Raw genomic sequence first — 11,458 nt, 5'->3', positions numbered from 1 at the left:
CTTAAGGTCGCTCTGGATAGTTACTCCTAGAAATTTCGTGGTGGTTACTGTTTCCAGCAGTTTGTCATCAACTGTGTAGTATTTCTTTCCCAGTGTATGCACAATATGTTACATTTATTCACGTTCAGGGCAAACTGCCAAAGCTTGCACCATTCATCAATCCTCTGCATGTCACTCTGCAAATTTAAACGCACTTCTGGAGTTGCTACTTTCTTACAGACAACCGTATCATCTGAAAACTGTCTTAAGGAGCTACCGATGCTTTCTACTAGATCATTTATATAGGTCCTTTTGCACATCCTTGGGGTACTCTGGAAATTACCTTTGTATTTGACGATTTTGTTTCGTTAATAGCGACGTCTTGAGTTCTACCTGCAAGTACGAGTAAGTCTCAAATCCAATCGCAAATCGGGACGGATACTCGATAAGCTCGAGAGTCTATAAGCTCAACGACCAATCAGTGAACGTTGCTGCGTATGGGCGTCAGCAGCAGGCGCCTGGTTCGTGAATTCATGTTGACTGCTGTTCATCGGCGACGAAGGCTTGAATTTGCACGCCAGTGCTTCAAAGAAATGGTTCAAATGGCTCTGAGCACTATGGGACTTAACTTCCGAGGTCATCAGTCCCCTAGAACAACTTAAACCTAACTAACCCAAGGACATCAACACATCCATGCCCGAGGCAGGATTCGAACCTGCGACCGTAGCGATAGCGCGGTTCCAGACTGTAGCGCCTAGAATCGCTCGACCACACCGGCCGGCGCCAGTGCTTCAACTGGACGTCCACTGAATGGTAACAGGTGGCCTTTCAAGATGATTCAAATTTTGTACTCCATCGGCGTGAAACTTCTGAAACCAGACGAATTGAAACGATCGTCGGTACGGTCCAAGGCGAAGAACAGAGCTATAGGGTCTGGGGAATGTTTTCGTGGCATTCCCTTGGTGATTTCGTCATTCGGATAGACACACTGGATCAATGCATGTATATAGGCTATCTATTCTTGGGGAACATATCTACCCCTATAAGTAGTATTTTTTCTTTCCTCGGCACGATGACATCTACCAGCTGGACAATGCAACGTGTCACACAGCCTACAGTGCACGTGGGTGGTTCTATGAGCACGAGGATTTGTTTACCGTGCATCCCTGGCCACCAAAATAAATGGTCCTGGAGTCGACACGGCTCCACATCCCTGTCGGTAACTTCCAGAGTCTCACTGACTTCCAGCACGTCTCTTTCCTAGACACGATGACGTCTACCAGCTGGACAATGCAACGTGTCACACAGCCCGCCGTGCACGTTCGTGGGCCTATGAGCACGAGGATTTGTTTACCGTGCTTCCCTGGCCACAAAAATAAATGGCTCTGGAGTCGACACGGCTCCACGTCACTGTCGGTACCTTCCAGAATCTCACTGACTTCCAGCACGTCTCTCAGCGGTCCACGCTGCAAAAGGTGGTTATTCAGACTTTTGAAAGGTTTGACAGTTAAATGTGACTGTACAGTGTGCAAGGGGCGATCAGAAAGTTTCCGTTGTCGGGCTATACCGCAGCCTATAAGCAATCCAAGCGCGACTCCGTTGCAGGTATGTAAGCACCAACACGTAGGCAAGGGATTAGTACCTTCCTTGCATAATTTAAATTTTCCAGATTGAAACATATCATCATCTTTTTGAAGCAACAAACAGCTGTCTTTTGAACTACTTTAATTAAGGGACTTCCGGTTTCGTAGCTTGTAGCTGCGTCATCAGGTGCTTATAAACATTAAAACATGGTAAACAAAATGGCGAAGAACACAGACGGCCGAATATTCTTAGTTTAACCCATTGTGTCTTTAGACCGAATAGTCAATGAATAAAACGTTGGGTGAGAGATGATTATATGTAGATGTTTTCCCTCCCTCAACTTATTATTCATTGCCTATCCCCAACGGAAATTATGGTTTTAACTAAGACGGTAGGGCCTGCTACATTCCTCGCCAAGTTGTTTACCACGTTTTAACCTTTATATGCATCTGATGATGTGACTACAAGCCACGAAAACGGTAGAGTCTTTATAAAATTATTTCAATACACAGCTGTTTGCAGAGTTCTTGCTACAAGGCGTACTATTAGAGCTGTTAATGTCCGGGCCACAGAGCCGTTCGTGTCACTTGATCTCACGAAATATTCTGTCCCGTATCGTAGCTCTACGGCACGTGGAAAAAACAATCGCCGTCTATCGCTCCCAAGTTGTTCGCCGAGGCAAGTCTCGGAGCGACACAGATTCTGACAGAGGGAGACGCAATTTCTTACGGTGCCGCCTGCGTCAGCTTTTTTATGGCTTACCTAAAACCGAACGCTGCTGGGGATCGCCTTATAAACGACGAACCATTTCCGCTCGGTTCGAGAACGGCCAATCAGCTCTCCTGTACTGAAATTCATTCGCTTCCGAAATTCGGTGCGACTTAATACGAGTAACACAGCACTCCACATGCAGCAACCCAGTTAGAGTATTTGAAAAAGTATCACACCATTTTCCGGTATTAATGACTTTGGTGAACGACATCAATGAAATAAAGATTGCAGTACATACAAAATTTATTTTGTCCGAATCGCTCCAAACACTAGCAAGGCTTTTGCTAAACGTATAAAGTTCGACCTTACAGTTTTGGATGCTGCAGGCCCAAAATAGTAGCTCTGCTACGCTAGTTTTCCGTAATTCCGAATTATACGAGGGTTGGAACTTTAATAGTGGTAACTATTTATTTACACCTCTTACAAAATAGCTACTTGTTTCAAAGTTTTATTGCCCTTCGAAGTAATCGCCAGCATTGTGTATAAGACGGTGCCAGCGATTTGGAAGTCGTAGGAAACTTTTAGCAGTACCAGTTGTCATCACAGATCGAGCGGTGCGGTCTATTGCCCGACGAATTTACAGCGGTTCTGAAGCGAATGCCGTGAAGTGCTTCCTTCAGTTTAGAAATCAACTTGAACTGACGAGGGCTTTAGTAAGGGCAGTGCAGTAAGTGGTATTGCACTTAAGCAGCCCCAACAGTCAAACAAATCACTAACAGCTTGCACTGTGCGTGCTTGAGTATTGTATTGCAAAATAAAGGTCAGGTCCTGCAGAAAGTGTCATCACTTCTGTCTGTATGCTGTTCATTTTTGGAACACAACCTAAGGCCAGCGTAGAGACAGAAATTATGACACTTTCTACAGGAGTTGTATGCAACAGTTTTGAGATATAGAAATAACAAATCTTATCTCTTTTATGTTTGCTAAAAGCGATGTCTGATTTTTCTCTGGGCGCTATCACCAACAATAGTATACATATCCCAATGTGAAGACAACAGTCCTACTCACGATGGATTAAGTATCCTTTTTTAATATTACGCGATAGTAAATTTAAACACTTTTTAATTAATTTTCTCTGGGGGGTTGGATGCTCCAGGATAGCTGCCTATGTGCAATGGCAGCGTAAGCACTCATTGATATTGTTATTAATAATAACTGAACCTCCGGCCTAATATGAATTGAAAAAATTTGCAGGACGCGGTTTTCAAATTATTAAAATTATTCCTTCTATACTTTTATCATTAAATTACTGTTGGAAGAACTTACACAATTTCTCTCATTAATGGCGTCGCTACAATAATGAGCCTACATATAATGGCCAGGGCCACATTCAATGATTACATACTGAATCATATACAGGATAGGTACTCGCTACTGACAAAAACACGCAGTACAATTAGTAATCTCTAATATATTCAGCAAATTACATTTCTACTACAAATAACTGTATAAGTTACAGACTGTGAACAATTAACGTGCGTCAGCGAGAACAGTAGAATCGATAAGACATTGAAACAGAAAACACTCATTCTTCCTCTACAAAAGAACACAGATAATAATGTTTGTAATTTTGATATGTTATGTTGGTAATCTGGCTCCATGGTTCTTTTGTTTGTATACGTTGAGTATGACGAGTAGACTGTCTTTGCTCTTGATGTTCACTCTCGTAAGTGTGCTACATGTATGGTGTTGTTATCAGAATATAAGTATTATGAACAATTTGTTACTTATCTTTGTCAATGCATAACCTTGCTCTGTTAACTGGTTATGGGCCAAGAGAAGTAAATCTGTCCAGTGAACTATGTTTGTTGTGTGGGTAGGAAGATAAATAACTGAAGAAGAGTGTTAGCTTATGTGACCGCGTTGTGTGTGATACTTATTTTGATTTGTGTATTGTCAACCTCATGAGCATTTGAACTCTCGTTTTTCAGAAGAAATCAGCCACTTATTCTAGTGCTTTGAATTCGAGTGTCTGAAAATGGCTTTAAATGTGAGTTTGACAAAAACCACTACTCCAGTGGTAGACAAACTGAGAATCAAGGATGATTATAACACGTGGAAGTTCGGAATGAAACTCATTCTAACTCGCGGGAAATTATGGGATTACACCATAGGTGCAAGTACTGCTACAAATGCAGAGAAGGATACAGATACGTGGACACTTATTCTTTCGCATGTGGATAAATCTCTGTATGCACACGTGGAAAACACAACAAAGGCAAAGGAAGCTTGGGATACGTTGGAATACCTGCTTTCTGGTAAGAATAAAACCAAATGGATGAATCTGTGGGATGTTCTGCTGGATTCTACATTATCCAAATGCGAAGGAAATATTCAGAATTACGTTACTCAAATTTTGGATGTAGCCAACAAACTGCAGAGCATGCGCAAATCACTTGATGATGGGCTAATTGCACTGATTATGCTTAGAGGTTTACCAAAAGTTTGTTTTACCATATTGGATGGGTATAGACTCCAGTACGACGGACGAAAATGTCACATCATAAAATATCAAAACAAAGATCCTAAATGGTAGTGTGGAAGAATACATCAAGTTGGACAAAGATGGCAGTGATATTGCCTTATCTTCAAAGAATTATAAGAAATCACAACAGGGTTTCTCAAAAAACAAGGAAGAAAAGAAGAAAGTGAAATGTTTCAGTTGCTGGATGTATGGTCACTTCACGTCCTAATGTCCTCAAAAGCAAGAATCGTCAAAGAAAGAAACAAAGGGAATAGAAAAGTCATTGTTTTGTTCACTTGGTATGTCAGATTTCAACCAGAATGGATGGATCATTGATTCCAGAGCATCGTCACACATCACATCAGGCAAGGAATTGCTTAAAGATTTTAAAACAGAAAATTGCAACCAAAAGTTGTGAAGTGTGCTGATAATGTTGAATTAGTGAGCGAAGGGAAAGATGATGTTATTGTCAATTTACCAGATACATCCTCAATAAAGAATGTTATTCTTGTCCCTTGCTTAGCGACTAATCTATTGTCATTTTCTGCTTTAGTCAAGAAAGGAATGAATGTTGTTTTAGACAAAGATGGATGTAAGATGCTCAAAAGTGGCGACATAATTTCTGGATCAGAGCCATATAGCATTTATAAACTAAAAAATGTAGAACCCGTGTGGTCAGATGAGCATACTCTCGCTGTTAAAAATGTTAGTAATCTGGAAGACTTATGACAGCGTAGACTTGGTCATGTTAGAGTTGACACTGGACTTAAGCTATGTTTACAGAGTAGTGGCATAAAGTTGGAGTGTTGTGACTCTGAAACTCTTGACAAGTGCAGATCCTGTGTACTAGGTAAGATGTCGACATTCCCATTTCCTAAGACTGGAGGGCAACGTGCATCTGAGTTGCTTGGCCTTGTGCATATGGATTTATGGGGCCCCATGGAGCAAATGTCACATGGTATGGCTAAGTACATGTATGTACTAGTGGGTGATCATTCCAGAAGGACATTCTGTTACTTTCTCAAGAGTAAAGATCAAACATTTGAATTTTTCTGTGAGTTTAAAATTTGGGTTGAAAATAGAATTGGTGCAAAGATAAAATCAATTGGATCTGACAATAGCAGTGAATCTGAGAAGTCAAATTTTAATTTGAGAAGAGAAAATGGAACAGAGCGTTAGATGAGTGTGCCCTATAGCCCAGAACAGAGTGTGGTTGTGGAGAGGGCCAACAGATCAATTTGTGAGATGGAATGGTGCATGCTACTTCAATGTGGTCTGCCTAAGCAGTATTGCACAGAGGCATGCATTACAGCTGTTTACATAAAGAACCGTGTTCTACACAAAGCACTTAATGGTAAGACTCCACAGGAACTATGGACTAGGAAAGTATCTCGTTTGAACCATTTAAAGGTGTATGCTTGTCGACCTCGTCTCCATATAGCAGATCAAAACAGAAGAAAGTAAGATGCCAAAGCTAAAGAACCTGTTTTTGTAGGTTATGATGAAATGACCAAAAGTTACAGACTAATTGATCCACAGAACCCCAAGAAAATAATGAAAGGTAGGAGTGTTGTTTTTCTGGAGAATGAGTGTATGACTGACAAACTAGGACACTAGCTGTTAATAATGGAGATTACAGTTTTTTCTGGTCAAATAAACACTATACTGAATGGAGAGCGCCAGGGGAAGAAGTCAGCAATGCTGGCAGTGACAGAGAACAAGACCCACACTACATCCCAGATGCTCAGTCTGTGGCAGACACAGAAGAGACTGAGGAGCATCCGATGAACGCTGCTGCTTCAAAAGAGGGCCAACCAGTCAGAAGGTCAGCCTGGGTACCCAAACACAAGAAGTACCCGTATGTCATCTATTTGGTAAGTGATTTTTCTAGCTAGGGAGGAGATCCTGTGAACTTGGACGATGCCATTTTGAGGAGTGACCAAGAAGACTGGATAAAGGCCATGAAAGAGGAAATTAGGTGTTTACAGAACAATGGTGTTTGGGAACTTGTGGATCCACCAAAGAGTAATAAAAGAATTGTAGGTAACAAGTGGATATTTAAGCTGAAAAGGAACGTGCTAGACTTGTTGCTAACGAGTTTACACAAATATTTGGTATAGATTATTGTGAGACTTTTCCACCTGTTGTGAGACGTAGTACTCTTAGAGCTTTCGTTAGTTTAACTGTAAATCTTGACCTTAGGATATATCAGTTTGATATTAAGACTGACTTTCTGTATGGGAACTTGGAGGAAACTATTCTCATGAAGCAACAAGATGTTTCTTTTTTTTTTTTTTTTTAAAGGGAGTGAAGGTAAAGTCTATAAACTAATAAGGCCATTTATTGTTTGAAACAATCGGCGGGACAGTGGAATGAAAAGACGTGGGTTATGTTGCAAATACCGATGAAAATTGTGTGTTTATTAAAAAGTCGGTAAAGTTGTTGCAATTATTGGTTTGTATGTAGATGATTTTTATGTCTTGTGTAATAACAGTGTGATGAAAGATAAGTTGTATCACTGATTGTCTGAGAATTTTGAAGCTAAAGACCTGGGAGAAGCCAAGCCCTGTCTGGGTATGTGTGCAGGGTGTTACAAAAGGGAGCGGCCAAACTTTTAGGAAACATTCCTCACATACAAATAAAGAAAAGATGTTATGTGGACATGTGTCCGGATACGCTTGATTTTCATGTTAGAGCTCATTTTAGTTTCGTCAGTATGTACTGTACTTCCTCGATTCACCGCCAGTTGGCCCAATTGAAGGAAGGTAGTGTTGACTTCGGTGCTAGTGTTGACATGCGACTCATTGCTCTACAGTACTAGCATCAAGCACATCAGTACGTAGCATCAACAGGTTAGTGTTCATCACGAACGTGGTTTTGCAGTCAGTGCAATGTTTACGAATGCGGAGTTGGCAGATGCCCATTTGATGTATGGATTAGCACGGGGCAATAGCCGTGGCGCGGTGCGTTTGTATCGAGACAGATTTCCAGAACGAAGGTGTCCCGACAGGAAGACGTTCGAAGCAATTGATCGGCGTCTTAGGGAGCACGGAACATTCCAGCCTATGACTCGCGACTGGGGAAGTCCTAGAACGACGAGGACACCTGCAATGCACGAGGCAATTCTTCGTGCAGTTGACGATAACCCTAATCTCACCGTCAGAGAAGTTGCTGCTGTACAAGGTAACGTTGACCACGTCACTGTATGGAGAGTGCTACGGGAGAACCAGTTGTTTCCGTACCATGTACAGCGTGTGCAGCCAGCCGCTGTGACTGAGCGGTTCTAGGCACTTCAGTCCGGAACCGCGCTGCTGCTACGGTCACAGACTCGAATCCTGTGTCGGGCATGGATGTGTGTGATGTCCTTAGGTTAGTTCTAGGGGACTGATGACCTCAGATGTTAAATCCCATAGTGCTCAGAGCCATTTCAACCATTTTGAACAGCGTGTGCAGGCACTATCAGCAGCTGATTGGCCTCCACGGGTACACTTCTGCGAATAGTTCATCCAACAATGTGTCAATCCTCATTTCAGTGCAAGTGTTCTCTTTACGGATGAGGCTTCATTCCAACGTGATCAAATTGTAAATTTTCACAATCAACATGTGTGGGCTAACGAGAATCCGCACACAATTGTGCAATCACGTCATCAACACAGATTTTTTGTGAACGTTTGGGCAGGCATTGGTGATTTCTTGATTGGGCCCCTTGTTCTTCCACCTGCGCTCAATGGAGCACGTTATCATGATTTCATATGGGATACTCTACCTGTTCTACTAGAACATGTGCCTTTACAAGTACGACACATGTAGTTCATGCACGATGGAGCTCCTGCACATTTCAGTCAAAGTGTTCGTACGCTTATCAAGAACAGATTCGGTGACCGATGGATTGGTGGAGGCGGACCAATTCCATGGCCTCCACGTTCTCCTGACCTCAACCCTCTTGACTTTCATTTATGGGGGCATTTGAAAGCTCTTGCCTACGCAACCGCGGTACCAAATGTAGAGACTGTTCGTGCTCGTATTGTGGACGGCTGTGATACAATACGCCATTCTCCAGGGCTGCATCAGCGCATCAGGGATTCCATGCGACGGAGGGTGGATGCATATATCCTCGCTAACGGAGGACATTTTGAACATTTCCTGTAACAAAGTTTTTGAAGTCACGCTGGTACGTTCTGTTGCTGTGTGTTTCCATTCCATGATTAATGTGATTTGAATAGAAGTACTAAAATGAGCTTTAACATGGAAAGTAAGCGTTTCCGGACACATGTCCACATAATTTTCTTTCTTTGTGTGTGAGGAATGTTTCCTGAAAGTTCGGCCGTACCTTTTTGTAGCACTCTGTATAACCAGAGACTGGGGGGGAAAGTAGTATAAAACTTGACGAGAAGGGTCATATTGCAGATATGCTGAAACGCTTTTATATGGTCGATTGTACTCCTGTTAAAACACCAATGGAAGCTGAATTAAAGCTTTGGGATATGCAGGGTGATAAAATTCAAGAGCAATATCAAGAACTTATAGGTTGTTTGCTGTATATCAGCACTAATACAAGACCTGACATATCTTATGCAGCAAATGTTTTAAGCCAGTATTATTGTAAGTTTACTAGTGTTCACTGGAAAGCAGCAAAAAGGGTGCTTCGTTATGTCAAGGGTACTATAGATTATGGCATTGTGTTTGACAAAGGAGATTTCAAGGATCTGAATATAGCTGGTTTTGTTGATTCGAATTTTGTAGATAATTTAACTACAGGGTTATCACAAATATGTGTTTTTCTTTTGGGGAAAAACATAATTTCATGGGAGAGCAAGAAACTGAAGGATGCAGCAACCTCAACTACCCAAGCTGAACATGCAGCTTTGAATTCTGCAGCCAAAGAGGCGCTTTATTTGAGACAGCTAATAAAAGTTGTTAAATAATAAGCACCAAAATCCTGTAATCATTTTCCATGACAACCACACTTCAATTTGACTGTCACAAAATCCTGTGCTGCATTCTAGATTAAAACATGTTTGTGCTAAAGGACATTTTATTAGACAACGTGTTAAAAGAAATGAAACTGTTGTTAAGTATTTGCAGTCAAAGGAAATGCCTGCTGATGTATTAACTAAACCACTCGATAGAGAGCAACACATGTATCTTGTTCATAAATCGGAATTGTCGCCAGATTAAGTGGTAGTGCTATGTTGGTTATCTGGTTCCTTGGTTCTTTTGTTTGTATACGTCAAGTATGACGAGTAGACTATCTTTGCTCTTAATTTTCACTCTCTTAAGAGTGCTACATGTAACGCGTTGTTATCAGAATATAAGTATTGTGAACAATTTTTTACTTATCATTTTCAATGCCTAACCTTCCTCTGCTGACATGATAGCACAGATAACGCTTCTCCATTGTTAAGTCTTTGCAATGTATTCCTCCTATTATTTATCGGAGGCAATGCTATAAAAGTCCCCTGGAATGCCATTTGCATAGATACATAGTCTTGTAAATGGCATTCCACGCTAGCATATTTCGTTTTATCAATTGTCTACGTCCAGACAGGTGATGGTAGACGTGTTTGATTTAGTCACTGTATTAATATGTTTCAAGTTTGCCTGCGCCCAAACGGGTGATTTAAAATTGATATTTTTTCTTATATTAGTATGGTTTTAAGTATGCCTGCGTCCTAATAGGTGACGACAGACACATGTGATTTTAATAGCTATGATAATACATGTGCTTTCTTGCAATTCTTGGACATTGATGCTTTTACTCTAAGGTTGAGTGCAGCCTTTTTTACTATTTTTCCTCGGAATGATTTGTTTGATACTCCCCCATTTGGGTAAAAGCCACTGGGAAAACGAGGGAGAACAAGGGCAGAGCTATAAAGACTGTACACTCTTTAAACATTTAAATATAAATGTAAATGTCGGATGACTAGGGCCCCCCGTCGGGTAGACCGTTCGCCGGGTGCAAGTCTTTCGATTTGACTCCACGTCGGCAACTTGCGCGTCGATGGGGATGAAATGATGATGATTAGAACTTCACAACACCCAGTCCCTGACCGGAGAAAATCTCCGTCCCAGCCGGGAATCGGACCCGGACCGTTAGGATTGACATTCTGTCGCACTGGCCACTCAGCTACCGGGGGCGGACATTTAAATGTATAAATGACACAATAAACTTCAATTTAGTTTGTCGTTAAGGTTTTTACATAAAATAGAATTCTCATGGTTTATTTTCTTTCGTGGTAAGTCGGTGAAGTGGTGAGGGAGTAGGCACCGGATAGCGCCCCCGTCAGCGCTTACTGCAGATTGTGACGTCACCAAGGCGAGCGAGCGATCAGCTGATGCGCGACAGCGACGAGCCGCACACAACCGCATATCAGCCGTGCGATGCCTCCTCCCTCCTTGCACTTGTTCTCCGCCACCGAACCACAGCAGAATTTCATGAAATGCAGGAACAAGAGCAGCATTAGTTCCTGCTTTATTGCTTCATCCAGTACCAGTTTATGTCGTTTCGCGTATGAATTAATCGTCCACTCGTTAATACATGCGAAGTTCACTGTGTGAAACTGTTTAAGTACAGTTCGTCACACTGTTGTTGGAGTTTATATTACAATTTCTTATCCCTGCATGATACTGCTCAAATCACCGTTTGTCTCACATTAACGT

General features: G+C 41.7%; 1 protein-coding gene across 1 annotated transcript; it reads left to right on the top strand.

Annotated features, from left to right (window-relative positions):
- The first annotated feature begins 9,207 nt into the window (after window positions 1-9,207).
- Window positions 9,208-9,723, top strand: LOC126456313 (uncharacterized). The gene has a single exon (XM_050092063.1). The coding sequence runs from the start codon at window positions 9,208-9,210 to the stop codon at window positions 9,721-9,723; it is 516 nt and encodes a 171-aa protein (XP_049948020.1).
- Window positions 9,724-11,458: the final 1,735 nt, after the last annotated feature.

The sequence above is a fragment of the Schistocerca serialis genome, chromosome 2 (assembly GCF_023864345.2).
Source record: "Schistocerca serialis cubense isolate TAMUIC-IGC-003099 chromosome 2, iqSchSeri2.2, whole genome shotgun sequence".
Classification (NCBI taxonomy): Eukaryota; Metazoa; Arthropoda; class Insecta; order Orthoptera; family Acrididae; genus Schistocerca; species Schistocerca serialis.
The sequence above is the reverse complement of the archived record's forward strand: the minus strand, read 5'-3'. Positions and strand labels throughout refer to the sequence as shown.